Source organism: Heterocephalus glaber, unplaced genomic scaffold, assembly GCF_053883595.1.
Source record: "Heterocephalus glaber isolate CG9 unplaced genomic scaffold, H.glaber_assembly_v1.0 deba00001497, whole genome shotgun sequence".
Classification (NCBI taxonomy): domain Eukaryota; kingdom Metazoa; phylum Chordata; class Mammalia; order Rodentia; family Bathyergidae; genus Heterocephalus; species Heterocephalus glaber.
In genome coordinates, this window is record NW_028258320.1 from 295,464 (window position 1) to 314,266 (window position 18,803).

General features: G+C 47.2%; 2 protein-coding genes and 1 pseudogene across 8 annotated transcripts in view; 2 read left to right on the forward strand and 1 right to left on the reverse strand.

Annotated features, from left to right (window-relative positions):
• The first annotated feature begins 46 nt into the window (after positions 1–46).
• Lhfpl5 (LHFPL tetraspan subfamily member 5) lies at positions 47–14,646 on the forward strand. 3 transcript variants are annotated; one of them, XM_021259939.2, is made up of 4 exons: positions 47–458; positions 7,559–7,795; positions 11,958–11,984; positions 13,779–14,646. In XM_021259939.2, the coding sequence occupies exons 1-3, from the start codon at positions 47–49 to the stop codon at positions 11,966–11,968; spliced, it is 660 nt and encodes a 219-aa protein (XP_021115598.1). In that variant the 3' UTR covers positions 11,969–11,984; positions 13,779–14,646. The 3 variants fall into 3 exon arrangements, 2 of the variants coding, with proteins under 2 accessions (XP_021115598.1, XP_004846756.1); XR_015440230.1 differs by having other exon boundaries at positions 7,559–11,984; XM_004846699.3 differs by having other exon boundaries at positions 7,559–14,646.
• LOC147825513 (coiled-coil domain-containing protein 112 pseudogene) lies at positions 2,815–7,562 on the forward strand (annotated as a pseudogene). The gene has a single exon (XR_015440229.1). The product of XR_015440229.1 is annotated as a coiled-coil domain-containing protein 112 pseudogene (transcript).
• The window catches only part of Srpk1 (SRSF protein kinase 1), a 73,551-nt gene continuing 64,560 nt past the window's right edge, over positions 9,813–18,803 (reverse strand). Inside the window, exons 16-18 of one of the 4 annotated variants that reach the window (XR_015440205.1) lie at positions 18,217–18,282; positions 14,191–14,305; positions 9,813–10,407 (exon numbers count right to left, since the gene is read on the reverse strand). Coding sequence is in view for 2 of the 4 variants with exons in the window: in XM_087184365.1 (XP_087040491.1) it covers positions 18,140–18,282 (143 nt within the window). In the remaining 2 variants the exon portion in view is untranslated. Of the gene's footprint in view, positions 10,408–14,190; positions 14,306–14,378; positions 18,283–18,803 lie in introns of those variants that run through there. The other 3 variants (XR_015440206.1, XM_087184366.1, XM_087184365.1) reach the window with 3 other exon arrangements.

Sequence of the window (18,803 nt, forward strand, 5' to 3'; positions counted from 1 at the left end):
CGCGGAGCCGCAGGCCTGCAGCCCGGCCCGACCCGCCGGCCTCGCCATGGCGAAGCTGCTGCCGGCGCAGGAGGCGGCCAGGATCTACCACACCAGCTACGTGCGGAACGCGCGCGCCGTGGGCGTGATGTGGGGCACGCTCACCATCTGCTTCTCCGTGCTGGTCATGGCCCTCTTCATCCAGCCCTACTGGATCGGCGACAGCGTGAACACCCCGCAGGCCGGCTACTTCGGGCTCTTCTCCTACTGCGTGGGCAACGTGCTGTCCTCCGAGCTCGTCTGCAAAGGCGGCCCGCTCGACTTCTCCTCTGTCCCCTCCAGAGCCTTCAAGACCGCCATGTTCTTCGTGGCCTTGGCCATGTTCCTCATCATCGGCTCCATCGTCTGCTTCAGCCTGTTCTTCGTGTGCAACTCGGCCACTGTGTACAAGATCTGCGCGTGGATGCAGCTGGCGGCAGGTGAGTCACCGGTGGCGGGAGGCCGGGAGATCGCCGGGGTAGGAAGGACTCCAGGGGCCGCGCTCGTGCTGATCCCCTCGTGCTTTGGGGTCCTGAGCCCAGAGGGAAGTGACTTGTCCAGGGGCCACCGCTCCTGACAGAAGACACCGGGTGTCCCGACCCTCTCAGGCCACCACAACAGAGGTTGGTGCAGCTCTGGGAGGGACGGAAGGAAGTTCCGCCGTCAGCACTGCGGGCGTGGGACCCAGCGGGGCCGGAAGTGAGGCCAATTCCAGTCACCTGCTCTCTAGACCACCTCCTGCCCACTTCTGGGCATTGCTCTTCCGCCCCGTCCCTGCGACTCCCTCCTGCCCTCCTGCCTCAAACTGCTCTCGCAGACGGGTCTCAGGTCGGCCCTAAATTTTGGAGTAGAACTGTCATACTGGGTGTGGCCTCTCCCTTAGAAACTCGCGTCCCAATTGTCCTCTTTCTTTGGGAAGCCGAGGTCTTTGTTCCCCAGGTGTGGGGGAGCGGTATTTTGCGGGGCCGGGCGCTGCCCAGGGTTCTGAAACGCTGTGCGTGGTCAGCGGCCCTGGTGGCGTCCTGAGACCGGGCCTCCCGGCCCTTTCTCCTGTTCCTGGCCCACACAGGGCTCTTGGTCCTCCGGCCAGCTGGTCCTGCTGTCAGCTAGAGCCAAGGGAGAGACGCATAAGACTTCATCTGCAGCCTTTGGTCCCTTGCACTCAAGCAGTCCATGTGGGGTAGATGTCCGGGAACAGTGCCTGGGACCAGAGATGTCTTGGTTAGAATGAGAAGTGGTGCTTTCTTCGGGGGAATGAACAGGGAACTGAGTCCCAAAACACCAAACACACAGACTTAAGACTGCAGAGCTGGAGGGGGCTCCAGAGAGCTGTGCCCCCTCCCCAACCCAGATGAAGAATCAGGCTGAGGGGGAGAGTCAGATTTGGCCAAGACTATAGCCATCAGCTGGCAGGTGAGGACTAGGAGAACTAAGGCAGTGCATGTCGAGAAACTAGGTGTATTCTAGAAACATTTTCGTTGAGGCCCATATTTACACAAGTAAATGATTTACAAAATAGTTTCACATATACCGTCTGGAGGATACTCATCACCCTACAGGTGAGTGTCCCTTGGTTAGACGGAGACAGTTGCTAGTGGGTCACTTGTCTGTGAGCACAGTTAGTGAGGGACACACTCTTAGCTCCCACTCTTGCACCCAGGACACTGGCCAGTCCCCTGACCATCTCCCTGTCCTCTGTCATCTCTAATGCTAAGGGAGAGGCTGGGGCAGGAGTGAGGCAAGTCTTGGTGGGCAGTAGGGAGGAGGTGGAGGTCACCATAGCAAGGAAGAAGGGGAAGGCAGACTCAGCCTTTCTGTGTGGAGGAGGAGGAGGAGCATGGGCACTGATGTGCCTGTTGCAGGCCCTCCATACCGGGCTATGGGATAGTGGGCACATGGCGCCCCTCTCATTCTGTGCTGTCCCCTCCCCAATATCCTGCAACAGGTGCCGCTGGCTAAGCATGTAGTGCCAGCGGGGCCTCACCTGGCCATTTAGTCAGTCCCTATCTGGGTCACAGAGATGGAGACACTGAGCAGAGGGGCCAGGTGGCAGCCCATGCAACTTTGATGTCAGGGAGGGTGACAGTGGTGTCATGTTCCCGTCTGCTGTGAGCCGAGACAGGGAGGAGGAGGGCCATGGCCCTCGGTCGGCAGCTGGGAGATGTGTTGATCTGAGGAGCCCTAAACCCCCTTGCCCACAAAGGAGGAGCAGAGGACTGGCCACTGGGGTGGTGTGGGGCGGTAGCTGGGTAAGTTAGCTGTGCTTCTGCATGCCAGATGTGGGCTGAGTGTGGGGCCAGCTCCTGGAAACAGCCAGGCGAGTTGCTTGTCTTCTCTGGGTCTTGGCAAGCCCAGTCTTAGTCTGTTCAGGCTGCTCTAGCAAGTGGTCTGGGCCCGGGGAATGGGGTTTAAACAACAGAAATTCATTTCCCACAGCTTTGGAGGCTGGAAGTCTGAGATCAGGCCAGCAGTTCAGTCTTGGTGACAGCCTTTTTCTCATTACGCACTGCTGGTTTCCTGCTGCGTTCTCAACGGACAAGAAGAGGGGCAAGAAGTCTCTCTGGGGTCCCTTTTACAAGGGCTCTGATCCCATTCACAAGGGCTCCACCCACATGACCTAGTTCCTTTCCCAAAACTCGACTTCCAATACCACCACACTGGGGTTAGGATTTCATCATATGCATTTTGGGGGACACAAATATTCAATCCATTGTACCTGATCTGTAGACTGTCATGACAGTTCCCCCTTCCATGGGGCTCTTGTGAGGATGGGATGATGTAATGCCTGAAAAATACTCTGTATAGTAAATGTGAAAAACATGGAAAACATCAATCAGGATGAGAAGTGACAACACAGGATCAAACAACTCTGACTTCAGTGGGTTGACACAAACATTTATTTCTGCCTATAGTGCATGCCCAGTAGGGACCAGTTGGGGGTTCTCTTCTCCCCACTGAACCCAGGCTGGCAGAGCTTGTTGGCACTGGCTGGCATTATTGTGGAGGGGAAGACAGCCTTGAAGATCTCCCACTGGCAGTTAAAGGCTCTGGCCTGGACATGCACACCATGTTCCCGCTCACCTCTTATTGGCCAAAGGAATTCATGCAGCCCTGCCAAGGGAGGAGAGCCAGCAAGTGCAGTCCCAGCTTGCAGCTAGAATGTCTGTGAGGAGCTCTGATGACATCACATCCTCCCAGGTGGCTTCCATTTGACTCCATTGCCAACAACAATAGCAATGATCAACATTAATTGGCCACTTAGCAGGTACCAGATTCCATGATTGGTGTTTCCCCACTCCCACCCCTGCTGTGAGTCAGGTATTAGTCTGTTTTGCAGATGAGAACACCAGGCTGGCCTCTACTCAGAGAGGGGGGCTGTGTCACCCACGGTAACAACCATCTGTTTCCAAGACAGAGGTCCTGGGCTCTTTCCCAGAGCACCGTAGGAGATGCCATGGAAAGGGGAGGGGGCCACCAGAGGAGAGGTGGGAGCATGAGGTGTCTGGGACAGCTCCTTCCCACATCCACCCAGGCACTCAGCATTTGTGGGTGCCCCTTAGGCCAAGGGCCAGGCCAGCCCCTGGAGGGAAGGGCCCAGCCACACAGGTCTCACCAGACTGCTGTGGGAGAGGTGGGTTCCTCTCTCACACTAAGGGTCCTGTCCCTTAATTTCCCACAAAGTGTGCAATGTTGCCACTAAATACATTCAGCCCTTGGGCTGGGATTTAGCTCAGTGGTTCTGCTGCCTGCCTCCCAAGCACAAGGTCCCGAGTTTGAACCCCGTACCAAAAAAAAAAAAAAAAAAAAAAAATTCAGCCCTTTTGGAGAGATATCATGGGCTGGGGTGGAGCGAATGAACATTGAAGTCAGGAAAGAAGAGAAATTCAGGTCTTGGCTCTGCTTGGCTGGATGACTGGCAGGCATGGCGCCTTGGTAAGACGAGGACATTAGTATCTGGCCTGCTTCACAGAACTGTGGCCGGGGTCAAGCTGGTGCATGAACTAACTTGTGGTCTATGAGAGGACTACATAAATGAGCTTCTATAAAAAGCAAAGGAGACTCCTGCGGGCCGCACCTCATAGACTGGTTTGCGGACACCCCAGGGAGTTGCTCGAGCCCGAATCCCCAGACCTACCTGTCTCTGCCCCCGGAGCAACTTGGTGGGGAAACATGGCCGCCCTGACGACGGTCTTGTCTGTGGCGGCCACCGCCGTTGCCGGTCGCCGGGTCAACCACTGGGGCGGGCGCGGCTGCAGGGACCAGTGTTGGCGCCGCAACAGAGTTGTTATTATAGAGAAAGATAAACACAGTCATTTCTACAACCAAAAAAATGACTTCAGAATTGAGCACAGTATGCTGGAAGAATTGGAAAATAAACTGATTAACAGCAGGAAAATGGAAAGAGCAAAAATCCAGCAACAATTAGCCAAAATACATAACGATGTAAAGAAACTTCAGCATCAGTTAAAAGATGTGACGCCTACCCTTGATTTTGTTGAAAAGCTCAGAGAAATGATGGAAGAAATTGAAAATGCAATCAACACTTTTAAAGAAGAACAAAGACTGATATACAATGATCTTATTAAAGAAGAAAAAACAACAAATAATGAGTTGAGTGCCATATCAAGAAAAATTGACACATGGGCTTTCAGTAATTCAGAAACAGAGAAAGCTTTCAGAGCAATCTCAAGTAAAGTTTCTGTAGACAAAATGACACCAAATACTCTTCTAGCAGCAGTGGTAGATTTTGAAGAATTCCTGCAGCAAACAGGAGGGCGATGAGGGGCTGGGATAATTATGACCACCAGAACTTTATAAAAGTAAGAAATAAACGTAAAGGGAGGCCTGCATTGATGAAAGAAGTTCTAGAACACCTCCCAGGAAGAACACAGGATGAAGTTCAACAGCATGAGAAATGTTATCAGAAATGTCTGACTCTAGAAGAAAGAAAAAAAGAAGTCCGTTCAGAATTGGAAAACTAAAAAGCAGGAAAAGAAGCAAGAAATTTTCAAGTTAAAAGAGAAGGTAGACAATATTCCTGTGCTTTTTCATAATAAACCAGAAGGTAATCAAAGGCAAAAAGAGGAAGAAAGAAACAGAAGTTGGCAGTTGAAGCTTGGAAAAAACAGAAAAGTATAGAACTGTCAATGAAATACGCTTCTAAGTTAAAAGAAGAGGAAGTGAAAGAGAAAAAGCAGCAGGAAGAACGCCAACACCAGATTAAACTAAAATTACTATTAGAAAGTTACACCCAGCAGAGGAAAGGACAAGAAGAATTTCTGAGGCTTGAAAGAGAGATAAAAGGCAGAAAAGGCAGAAAAAGGAAAACTATTGGTGATGAAATTTCCAGGTTTCAAGAAGGAGATTTATATAAACTTGAATTGAAAATTCTAGATAGACAAGCAAAAAAAGAGGTAAAGGCAGAAAAACAAAGAAGATTGCCAAAATTAAAGGAAAAGGTTGAAAATAATGTTAGTAGAGATCCCTCTAGGCTTTACAAATCTACCAAAGGTTGAGAAGAACGAACCAAAAGCATGGGACCAACAGGCTCTGGGCCACTTCTACATATCCCACACAGGGCTATTCCAACCTGGAGACAAGGAATGTAGAGGAAACTATGAGACAATGGAAATACTATTCACTTGATGAGAGTGCTAGCATATTCAGCAATACCAGGAGAGTGTGACTAACCATATTCTTTAAATATCACTACCCTAGTCAGACTGCTTATTGTGCTGTATGTAAATTGAGAGGTACTGTAAGTTTTATTCTGTATCATTAATGGTTCCTGTTTCTACTAAAAGGTATTTAGGGAGGGTATATGTTGGCCTGTTACTGATATAAAAGTTATTTATATAAATTTGTTATAAACATCCATTTAAATACCCAAAGCATTTCAAAGATACTTTGTTTTTGTCATGGCATAGCAAAATAAATCGAGGCAGTCATAGAGAAGCTTGCTTGCTTGCTTGCTTTCTTTCTTTCTTTCTTTCTTTCTTTCTTTCTTTCTTTCTTTCTTTCTTTCTTATTGGTACTGGGGATCAAACTCAGGTCCTTGCACTTGCGCAGCAGGTGGCGAATCCACTGAGCTAAATCCCCGGCCTGAGAAGCATTTTTTAAATAAAAATTTTGTAACTTTTGTACCTTGGAAGTAAGTTAGCTTGAGTAATAAAAATGTCTTTTTTGGGCTGGGGATTTAGCTCAGTGGTTTCACCACCTGCTGCACAAGCGAGAGCACCCGAGTTCGAGTTTGATCCCCGGTACCAAAACAAAAATGTCTTTTTTAAAGAGTTACAAAATAACTTAGTACTTTTTCTAAGTTCACCATATTGGTAGTTTGTCAGTTATTACTTTTTTGTGTAATAAATATTTTGTATTTTAAAAAAATCAAAGGAAGTCATTTAGCTGGGGAGATGGGACCCTGATCTTCGTATTTTGTTTGATCTACTGACCCTGCTTGTAGGAAGGAGCTAGGTTCAGACAGTGCAGATCTGGGTCCCCTGAGGTGCTTCTCTGGGCACAGCCAGGGCACTGGAGAGTCTCCGAGGCTGTGGAAAGAGGGCCAGGTGGGAGAGGGGTGCAACGAGAGGAGGCGCCTTGCTGCATGGCAGTTGTGCATGGGGTCATATCGCTGGATGGTCATCTGTCTGTGCTTTACCTCAGTGAAGCCGAAGTTGGAGAAGTGGGGCAGGCAGTGAGAATGGAATTTCCCGTGTAAGCAGTGAGGCGCAGGGTGGCTGGCACTCTCCCCATGCCCGTTATGGACCTACAGGCCTAGGTGCTTTGCGAGTCTCAACTCATTTGAAATCACGGCAGCCCTAACAGGTAGGCGGCATTGTCTTTATTTTATAGACAAGGAAACTCAGGCAAAGAAAGTCTAAGTAGCTCACTCCAAGTTGCACAGCTAGTCAGCAAGGAGCTGGGCTTGAAATCCAGGTGGTGTGGCCTGGTGTTTCCCGTGTCTCCTGTGGAAAGGAAGCCCTGGAAGAGTGCTATAGAAACAGGGTTCCTGAGGCTCATCAGAGGCACCCAGGTTCAGGGGCGCATGGGCAACACCACCGGCTGACGTGGGTGGGGAGGAGGGAGGCCCACGGAGAAAGCAGTCAGGATGGGGCTAGGCAGCCTTCCTGTGCTCCCTGAACTGAAGAACATGAGGCAGAGCACCCGCCAGTATGCCGGGGACTGCAGAGAGGAAAAACACCACCAATTAAAGCTGTGGCCCGGTGCTCTCCGGGCTGAGGTCAGATTTTGGGGTAGGCGGTGCCTCACTGGCTGGGGGCCTGGCAGGACCACCTGGTGAGTGGCAGATGCCACGCTGGCTGAGGTGCTCGGCTCCACCCCAACTGTGGGCCCCAGAGGTTCCTACTGTAGCTTCTGGAGCCTCAGGTTTTGACATGTGTGCTGCAAGAAGGATGCTAGGAGCCACCTCCTGTGCCGCTCAAGGTCACCCAAGGACCAGGAGGTAACAAGAGCAGCTCAAGGTGGGAGGCAGCGCGCCAGCCCACCAGCCTGACACCCTCTGCTCCCCTCATCCCCTCAGCCGCAGGTCTAATGATTGGCTGCCTGGTCTACCCAGATGGCTGGGACTCCAGCGAGGTGCGGCGCATGTGTGGGGAGCAGACGGGCAAGTACACGCTGGGCCACTGCTCCATCCGCTGGGCCTTCATGCTGGCCATGCTCAGCATTGGCGACGCCCTCATCCTCTCCTTCGTGGCTTTCGTGCTGGGCTACCGGCAGGACAAGCTCCTCCCTGATGACTACAAGGCAGATGGAAAAGGTAATGTACCTCCTGCCACATGGGGTCCCCTGCTCGGGCATCCCAGTTAGGCACCTAAGTCTTGATTCCTGGGCCGGGGACACCAAGACTAATCAGATGCAGCCCTGGTGCTTTGTGACCAGTTAAAGGTCTGCCGTAGCTGATGGCCCTCAGGAGTCCCTGCCAACCGCTCCCTCCAGCTCCTCCTCCGTAGGGGGCGCTGTGCTCCCGCCTCACCGGGCTCCCCGTCCGTCCTGAGGGGCTGACCTCTCTCCAGTCACCAGTCACCTTCTTGGCCCAGGATAGGCCTGTCTCACACCCCTAGGACCCTGACATGCCTCCCCCCAGCAGGTGGCTGCCGCTAGGGCCCTGGTGCTCCTCAGGGCTCTCCCTCTCTGGCAGCCCTGGGACCTGGACTAGTGGCAGCACCAAACGCCCTGCACCCTAAGGCCAAGGACACTTCCTTGAGGCTTGGGACTCAGGTGTGACTCCTACCAACGAGGCCTGACTCAGCCCCACAGTGGAGTTTTTGAGCTGTTAGGGAACTGTCATGGTATCCATAGCCTGGTGGGGTTGTGTCCAATCTATGAAGTCAAGAAATAATTAGGGTTGGGGTCGGCAAGCATGGCAGACTTCTGGGCACACATGCCCAGGTACTTATTGGGCATAAGCTAAGTCACCTGGTAACTTTCCTAATTATGTTCAGACCTGGGCCCCTGGTCCTGCGCTAATGTTTCACTCAGAAGGTGGATCTAGTGCCAGAGAGCAGACTCCAAGCTGGCCTTCCCTTTCCCCCAGCTGCTTTCTTGGTTACCTTCTGCCTCAGATCGAGCCAGAAAGTGGGCTGCACAGTGGGCTGGCCCCTCTTCTTTCTCCAGCCTTTTCCCTAGCTGCCTCCTGCCTCCCCTTGAGGATGCAGTGGGGAAGGCAAGCAGAGCTGGGGTTTACTGAGCCTCTTTCCACGTGCAGGAGCGACAGGGCATTTGTCCACAGGTGCCATCTTTATTTACTCCTCACAGCAACCCCGAGAGCAGTGCTGGAGTCGGGGCTTGGCACCTGCACAGCCAGCTCTTCCTCCGATGAGGGGGCTTCTCCGGGAGGACGCAGGGCGCCACTGTATACATCCTGCCTAGTGCTCAGCTCCAGGCATGGTCTCCCTGGAGTCTGCCTGGACACATATCCAGGAGGGTCTTCATCTGCAGTCTTTCTTTCTTCCTCAGAAGAGATTCTTTCAGTTGGAGACATTTTCATTCACATGAATCCTCTGCTTTGTTAGAGATGGTTTTGTGATTTGACACTTCCCTTCCTAATCAGACTGTCAGTTCATGTTCCTCTCCTTCGACCCTCCCCTCAGATCCCATCCATCTTGTCCTCAGTGGTTTCAGATTTTTCGTCTCTGCATATTTTAGTTCCTTCACTATCATACAATACACAAAAGAATCCTTGCCTTATTCTTGTTTATAACCTTTGAGGAAACAGCTATGTAACCTTTCTGAATACATCCAGTGCCTGACTAAAGGTCTCTATTTCTTCTGTCAAAGCACAAAGTGGTCCTAGTTCTTCTCAGTCACTTTACCTCCACATTTTTCCAGTACAAAGAACGCGGACCCTGCTCTGTCACTTCCCTTGTGTGGAATGAAAGAATGAAGGCAGACACGAAGGCTAGTGCAAGGATGGAGTTGCTGATCCACTCTTTGGGGGTTTAGGGGGCAGAGGTGATGCATACAGGCTTGGAGACAGAATGGGTGTAAGCTTAGCTTTGTTTCTTTTTTTTTTTTTGGTGCCGGGGATTGAACTCAGATCCTTGCGCTTTCGAGGCAGGCGGCAGAACCACTGAGCTAAACCCCCGGCCCGCATAAGCTTAGCTTTGTGATCCTGCAGAGGCTATGTGATTGCTGAGCCTCAATTTCCTCATTTGGGCTTAATTTCAATGGGGGAGGGTTCTTCTTCACTTGTAAAAGACAAAACACAGAAAAAATAAAACAAAAGAACCTAAAAAATGAATTCTAAAGATTACACCAGGAACAAGATGAGGGTATCTACTTTTGTCATTTCTATTGAACATTGTACTGGAAATTACAGCTAGGACAGTTAGGCAAGAAACTTAAAAAAACCCATTTAGAAAGGAAAATGTAAAGTAACAGCAACAACAAGCCTATTTGGAGAGACATGATCTTATATATGAAAGATCCTAAGTAATCCACTAGAAAACGATTACAGCTGAGACACAATCTTAGCAAAGTTGCAGTATACAAGACTAATACACAAAAATCTATTGTTTGTACACACTAGCAATGAACAATCTGAAAATGAAACTGTTTAATGCATAATAACATAAAATACTTAGGGATAAATCTAATGAAAGAAGTGCAAGCCTGGAACATAAAAATTACTAACATTGCTGAAAAAAAATGAAATGTCTAAATAAATGGAGGGACATCCATGTTCGTTGATGGGAAGACTTAATCTTGTTAAGATGGCAATACTTCCTGAACTGGTCTGCAGATTCTTTGCAACCCCTACCTGAACCTCATCTGGCTTTTTGCAGAAATTGGCAACCAGGGCCTGGGGATTTAGCTCAGTGGCACTGCACCTGGCTCACAAGCGCAAGGTCTTGAGTTCGATTTCCGGTACTGAAAAGAAAAGAAAAGAAAGAAAGAAAGAAAAAAAAGAAATTGGCAACCTAACCCTAAAATGCATATGGAAATGCAAAGAACTCAGAAGTCCAAATAATGCTGAAAAACAACAAAACTGGAAGACTCACACATTCCAATTTTAAAACTTACTATATTCTTTTTTGTTTGTTTTGGTACCGGGGATCGAACTCGGGTCCTTGAGCTTGTGCAGCAGGTGGCGAAACCACTGAGCTAAATCCCCAGCCCCCTCCAATTTTAAAACTTATTACACAGTTACAGTCATCAAGATGGTGTGGTACTGGCATAAAGATAGGCATTTGTTCAGTGGAATAGAACTGACACACCAGAAATAAACCCAAACATTTACACTAATTTTCGACAAGGGTGCCTAGACTGTTGAATGGGGAAAATAATAATAATCTTTCCAATAAGCGGTGCTGGATAGCTACACACGAAAGAATGAAGTTGGACCCATACCTCACACCATGTACAGAAAATTAACTCAAAATGGACCAAAGACCTAAATGTAAGATATAAAACCATAAAAATCTTAGAGAAAAATATAGGTATAAATCTTCATCAACTTGGTGTAGGCCGTGGTTTCTTAGGTATAATACCTATGCACAAGCAACCAAAGAAAAGAATAAATTGCGCTTCATCAAATTAAATTTGTGATTCAAAGACACCAATAAGAAAATGAAAAGAACACACAGGTTGGGAGAAAATATTTGCAAGTCATAATCTTAGGTCTATTACCCAGAATATATTAAGAACTCCTACAACTCAGCAATAAAAAGACACACAAATGTGTTTATCCATACAATGAAATACTAACTAGCCATAAAACAGAATGAAGTACTGCTAATTGCTATGATGTGGATGAACCTTGAAAACATTATGTTAAAGAAGCTAGGCACAAAAGACTGGCTTCCATTGGGATATGTATGATTCCATTTATACAAAGTACTCGCAACAGGCCAATCCACAGAGGCAGATTAGTGGGTTTCTACAGCTGGGCAGGGGGCGGATTGAGTGTTACTGATGGACACAGTATTCCTTCCTTGGGTGATGGAAATGACTCAGAAAGTGAAAATGGTTGCCCAATCTAGTGAATATACTAAACACCATTGAGTTGTATGCTTTAGTGAATTTTGTTAATAAAAATAAAAGATTGTGCTGAGGATTTGATAGCAAAGCACTAACAAAGCGTACACTAATAGCTGATTAATAAATTAGTTTTCTTTCCAGTTTTTCCTTTTTTATCACCCATCTATCCAATCAATAGCAAATCCTGTGCCCCTCTTGCCCACACCTGTATGGGCACTGGGGGTACAGAGGTGAGTGAAGAAGTCCAAGTTGGAGCTTGCAGTCTGGTAAGGGAGACAATCATGCAATACAGAATTATGAGCTGATAAATGGCATGAGCAAAATGTGCACACTTTCTTTAGAGTTAGAGGAACCTGAGCTATTTCAGAGACGGAGTAGTGTGTGGGAACTTCTCTAAAAACAAAGCTTGGCTGTAAACACACGCTGTTCTTTCATTACAGAGGAAGTCTGAAGCAGCTGGAGGGTCGGTGAGTATTTCTTTTTCTTTCTGGTACTGGGATCCAACTCAGGACCTTGTGCTTGCCAGGCCGGCACAGCGCCACTGAGCTACATTCCTGGCCCGGTGATATTTCTATTGCAGGGTGGTCTGCATGCCATTGGAAGGGCTGGGGCCGCTTCCTTTGTGGCTCCTCAGGCAGAATGACTCGTAGGGCTTTGGTGGAGGCGGGCGTCGTGTGGCCAGGCGAGAGGACCAATAGCCGATCCCGCCAGGAGTTATCTGGCATCAGAGACCTCCCCTGGGGGCAGGCAGAAAGCTTTTAAGGTGTGTGCAGGGTTTTTTGAGCCAGGGTCTAGATAGTCCAGGCTGGCCTCAGGGTGAACCTCCCGCCTCAGCTTCCTGAGTGCTGTGATTACAGGTGTGCATCACCATGCCCAGCCTAGGTGTGTTTTGAGATGTGGAAAAAGAACAAGGACAGAAAGGACAGAAGGAATAATTGAAAATAGGCACTGGGTTAGCTTCCTAAGCTCATTTTTGGTGGAGCCTGGCAAATGAGAATACATTATTTTTTGAAATTAGTATGTCATATAGGCTCTTATTTTCAGAAAGAATTTAAGTGCTTTGTAAGAAATATACTAGAAAATCTAGTAAAATAGAAAATAAAAATCAGAGGCAGAACAAAAGTATTAAAAAGCTAGGCTGAGGCCCGGGGATTTAGCTCAGTGGTTCCATTGCCTGCCTCGCAAGCACAAGGACCTGAGTTCAATCCCCGGTACCAAAAAAAAAAAGCTAAGGTGAGCTGGGGATTTAGCTCAGCGGTGCTGCACCTGCCTCACAAGCACAAGGTCCAGAGTTTGATCCCCCATACCAAGCGGGGGGGGAGAATCTAGGCTAATAGAATTACTATATTGAGTAGTAAATTTAGCTTGATATTCCCAAGTGCAAGGTCCTGAGTTCAATCCCTGGTACAGAAAAAAACCTTTAGCTTGATAGCTAAGGCAAAAAGAAAAACAATGAGTTAACTTGTTTTAATATGATTCAAAAGGAAGCAGAGCGTATTTGTTGTCTTTTAGTTTCCAAAATGTGACTTAACATTAAGGAATAGAAAGAAAGGCAGGCAGGCCCAGCTATCAGTGTCACCTAACAGCCGAGGGCCTAGCGCAGGCCAGGTAAAGCTTTGTGTAGGGAGGAGGCATTATCTCCATTTCAACTATTTTTATTTTGCAGAGTACCGATCTTGACCAAGCAGATACACTGCTTAGGGTAATTATAAATAGCACCCCCACTCCATTGGAACATGATTCTCAAACTGCAGTGTGTAGTCCCCCGTGGGGCCTGTTAAATGTGGATTCCAACTCAGCTGTTCAAGGGGGCTGCAGACACTGCCTTTCTAACCAGCTTCCTGGGATGGGGAACATACTTTGAGAAGCAAAGTACTGTATTAGAGGATCTGAAACATTTCTTTCTTCATGTTTTTGTTATGTTCATTATTACGAGTTTTTTAAAGCCACAAATTCTGCAGCACTGCTATACCAGTTTTCTAAATCAGACCTTGGTTATTAGACATTTGGGGTTATTATTGTGGATAATAACGTTTTGCTGCTGCTGCTAAATTGCCAAGTGCAATCATTGAATCAAAGTGTAACTGTGTGTCTATGCTGCCCACCCCTGTAGAAAAGACCAGAGAGGGGCCTCGAGTACATCCTGATGCACAAATGAGCAGGACTGAAGTTAAAATGTGAGCAAACGTTTTTGTTTTAAATAGGCTTTAAAAAATGTCAAGTTTCATAACGCTGCCAATCTTGTTTTTCTTACCTCACAGATCATCTATTTCCCAGACAATGGAAAATAAAGGAATCTAATTCTTCAGAAATAAAAAGTTCTTTCCTGGGCCAGGGATTTAGCTCAGTGGTTCCAGGGCCTGCCTCGCAAGTGCAAGGTCCCGAGTTCGATCTCCAGTACCAGAAAAAAAAAAAATTCTTTCCTTCCAACTTTCTTATCCCTGGCTACCACAGACTCAAAGCCTTTCACCACAGGATCAGAGCACAAGCCTCCTGAGACAAGGCCTCTTGCTGCTTGCAGAGAAAACTTCAGGTGCAGAACTGCAGCGATTCAGACTGAGCAGCATGGGGGCGCCCACTGAGCATGGGAGAACTGCACTCTCACAGGGCCACCCCATGTCACCTATGGGGGCCTCTGGGCCCTCGGACAGCTTTGCTAATGGAGACACTCACTTGACTGGAGACACCAACCACTCAAACAGGGCTACTGAAGAGGCGGCTGGAAGTGCGCTGGATCATTCCAGGCTGAGGGTTAGGGGGTCCTTTGCTTCTCCCTTTTTTCTTACTGCTGTTCAGAGAGGGGTAAGGAGAGATCACCAGAATTTGAATCCTTTAACATCCATCAGGTAGTCTATTAAAGATTAGGTAAACACAGGCTCTAAAAATTCCAGGGGCCTGGGGTATATAGCTCAGTGGTACAGTTCTTGCCAAGTATGGGTGAGGCCCTGGATTCCATCCTAGCACCATAAACAGTTTCCGGTAACAACAAAAACCTGAGGGCAGGGGATTTAGCTCAGTGGTTTTGCCGCCTGCTGCGTAAACACAAGGAAGAGTTCGATCCCTGGTACCCAAAAAAACAAAACAAAACAAAACCCAAACAAACCTCTTGAGACTAATTTGAGACACCCATCCCAAGGAACAACAAAAACCATGGTTCATCCTAGTGTCCATCCTAACTAACCTAACCAGAACTGTTACCAGATTCAGAAATCTGTTACTTATATCCCAGTCATTTGTTATAAGAATACAGTAAATTTTTTTTGAGACAGGGTCTCACTACATAGTTCAGGCTGGCCTTGAACTTGTGGCAATCTTCCTGCCTCAGCCTCCCTAGTGCTGGGATTACAGGCGCTTGCCACCACACCTGGCCTAGATGTCATTTCTTGACACAAACTTTGGATATGGCACACTACCTGCCAGCCTCAGTGTAGGTCACACCTCACTGCAGTAAGTGCCCTGCCTCAGGGTGTGCGCAAATGATGTTGTTGACCACCTGCAGTGAATGGGCCTGAAGAGTGGATCCAGCCTTTGTCCATTTCCCAAGCCACTTGGAACTAATGAATCTTGCTGCTTCATCCAGTGATGTGGGGCATTTTCTCATCCTTGGCTGTCATACATTTAATGCATCTTAACAGCTGACCGTGTTGTCCCTTGCTCAGTTCACGTGGGCTAGGAACAAACACCCCATGCTGTCCCAGTGAAACAGTTGGCGATGAGAACTATTATCGTGGAATCCGACTGTCACTTGGTCCCTAGCAGCTGGTCTTGGTTTACAAGACCAAATTTTTCTTTTTTTTTTTGGTACCGGGGATAGAACTCGGGTCCTTGCGCTTGCGCAGCAGGTGGCGAAACCACTGAGCTAAATCCCCGGCCCCCAAATTTTTCTTTTGCTGAAAATTTAATTCACAAGCATTTCTTTTATGCAAGCTTGAGAAACAACAGAATTCGACAAATTCTGTAGCTTCCTGACCTTTCCAGCCATGCAAGAAGTTTCTAAGTCTCTCCACCCTCAAACTGCTCCTCCCTGACATGGTAACTATGGTAACTATGGTGGTCCACAGAAGGGCCGGGTTGTGGTGCATCTGGGACCACCCACTCCTTACTCCACCAGAACAGCGAATTCCACTGAGGCCAGAGCAGTTTAACCAGTGGCCAGTGCTGGGAAGGAAGCCTATCACCTTTTGCTTTATCTTCAAGGAAACTAAATTCAACCCCATTAATAACAGTGATTTTGGTTCAGGTATCCTATCAGCTCTCTTTTCAAGTGGGTTTACCTGTAAATGAATTTAAAAAAAAATTAAGGCACCTCGAATCTCATTACCTTTGAAAGCATATAGAAAAAGTCAATGAAATTGGCATCTTCTTACCAAGCTGTTTCTTTCCTCACCCTGGCTTACCTGGCTGCCTGGGGCTGGGGCCAGGAGAAGGCAGGTTGGTTCAAAAAGACTAGTCATTTGCAGCTCAAGTGGGAACAGAGAGGAAATCCTAAATACTTGCATTGTATTACAGCCCCAGGTTCGTTACCTAGTGCTCTCTGACAAATTGTTACAGAACTCAGTGGCTTAACACACTTACCCCACAATTTCTGTGGGTGAGGAATTCCGGCAAGGCTTAGCTAAGTATCTTAGCTTCGTGGCTTTTCATAAGGCTGTTATTATGCTGGGTCCAATCCCAAACTCCCTGGTTGTTTGCATGCTTATTTCTTGGGTTGTTGGGACTTAGACCCTCGGTCCCTTGTTGGCTGGCTGCCCCTCTGAGGCCACTCACGTGGCAGCTAGCTTCCTTAAAACAAAGGTTCCAAAAGAGAAACAGCCAGGTGCCAGGTGTGTGGCACAGGCCTGAAATTTGGAAGCCTGAGGTGGCAGGATTGCTGTGAGTTCAAGGCCAGGTTGAACCATAGGAGCAATACCCTGTCTCAAAACAAAAACAAAAATAAGGAAGGAGGGAGGGAACAAAAAGCCACAGCCCCTTGGTTTTAGAAATGCTATCCCATTTTGAGCTTACTTTGTTAGGACAGTCAAAATGCACAGCCCATACCCAGGTATGCAAATTACACAAGGACATGAAAGCCTGGAGGTGGGAATCACTAGGGCCCTTTTAATGGCTGTTTTTCAGTTATTCAGCCAATTTCTGCTGAAATGAGCATTTATCAGAATGGCTTATTGGCCCAAAGGTTATCTAGGAGGCCTACAGGCTGATGGAGCCATGTCTGTTCTGTGGTAAACTGGTTATAAAAGTGGAAGAGCTTCAATTCTTCACGCTCACCTCCACTGCTAGTGGGACCCACTGTATTTCCAACATCAACCACTGTATCTAGTCAATCCGAAGCAAGCAGGGCACATTGTCTTACTGGTGCAACTATGAAGAACAGTGCTTCTGTAAATAGTCCAGTTCTGCCATTTAGAGCATAAGGCTGTTCTGTATTAAAAGGGGCAAAAACTAGATCTGAATTAAGGACAAAGGAGAATATCATTAAAAGCCAACATGGCAGGCTACACAAATCAAACTGGACATCTACATGCAGTATTAGAAACTCTTCTCACACAAAAGGGTGGGCCAGGGACATAGCTCAGTGGCAGCACGCCTGCTCCACAAGTTTAAGGTCCCCAGTTCGATCCCTGGTACAGGGGTAAGGGGATGGGGGAGTCTATAAACAGACTTAGACACTAAGGTAAACTTAATTCCTTGGCTAAAATTTCTGAACATTTAACATAATCTCAAAATTCCTAATTTCAGTTTTTGGTACCAGGGATCAAACTTGGGACCTTGCGCTTGTGAGGCAGGTGGTGGAACCACTGAGCTAAGTCCCCAGCTCCTAGATTTTAAATTGGGATATACAGGTTAATATTCCTGCAAGGACATAAAGATAAGTGCCTATCATGCATGGAGTTGATTCCATCTTTTAAAAACTTTAGTGACAAAAAAATAAACTTCCTTTTCAATAGACTTCAAGGTTTATAGCTATCTTTCTCTATTAATATCTTGGTCGGGGATTTAGCTCAGTGGCTGTGGCGCCTGCCTTGCAAGTGCAAAGTCCCGAGTTCGATCCCCAGAACCAAAAAAAAAAAAATCTTGAAGATTGTGAAAGAGCAGTTGCCAGTGCTCTTGCCAACTATCAAGGCACTGAGTATACAACTTCTCTATCACAAGGGCCTATTTTTATTTTGGTACCGGGGATCGAACTCCGGTCCTTGCTCATATGCAACAGGCGGCAAAACCACTGAGCTAAATCCCCAGCCCATGAGGGCCTATTTTTTAAAAAAGTAAATAAAAGTTCACGTTCTGTTATCAGTAAGCCGTCAATTTAGCACTTTCCCCATATGCTCTGGAGCAGCTAGGTGGTTTCCTTGTGGACACCTGATTTCCTGGTTCTTCTGAGGCAGCTACAAGCTTTCTTTCAACAGCACTAAAGGTTTCCTCAGACCCTGGGAGTCCTAGGTTCATACAGAGTTTAGAGACACCACCTTAATTTGTCAGTCTGGTAAAGACTAAGGACAATCTCAATAGGTTCTGTTCTGGCCAACACTCTGCATGTCTCAAGACTGCAAAATTAAAACAAATTAACCAGAACAGTTTATGTAGTTCAGGGTTAGGTGGGAAAGCACTTTTTTTTTTTAAAGCACTATGAAAATGCTAAAAGTACCACAAATAAAAATGAAAGGCAGGGCTGGGGATTTAGCTCAGTGGCACCACACCTACCTTGAAAACGCAAGGTCCTGAGTTCAATCCCTGGTACCGAGATTTTAAAAAAAGGCAACTTAACACCTGGAAAAATATAGGAAACAATAATGACTAAAACTTATTACCTTTAATAAATAATAGTCCTAAGTCATCAAATAAGGAACTCCAAAAGAAAGCCTGGATAATTTAGGCAAATAAAATGTAAATGGTCAGTAAAACCCATAAAACAATTTTTTTGCCTCACTAGCAATCTAATATGCAAATTAAATTAAAACAAGGCACTCTTTGAGGGGGGGCAAGGTAGCTACCAGAAATAAAATGAGATACAAGGCCCATTCACACACCACTGGCATACAAAGTCCACCCACTCTCTGGGTAAGTTTATTAAAAGCCTTAGAGATATGCTTACTCTGGTTCACCACTCCATTTTAAATAATTTATTTTAAGGAATAAATTAGACATGTGTGTGAAAACCTGTGTACAGTTGTATTAATTAGCTTAATGCTTCAGGAAGTTTGTTATTTGCATTTTGCGCATGCTGTGTTAGTACTCTGAAACACACGCACTCTACAAATGTTATATTTAAATAGGGGCTGGGGATTTAG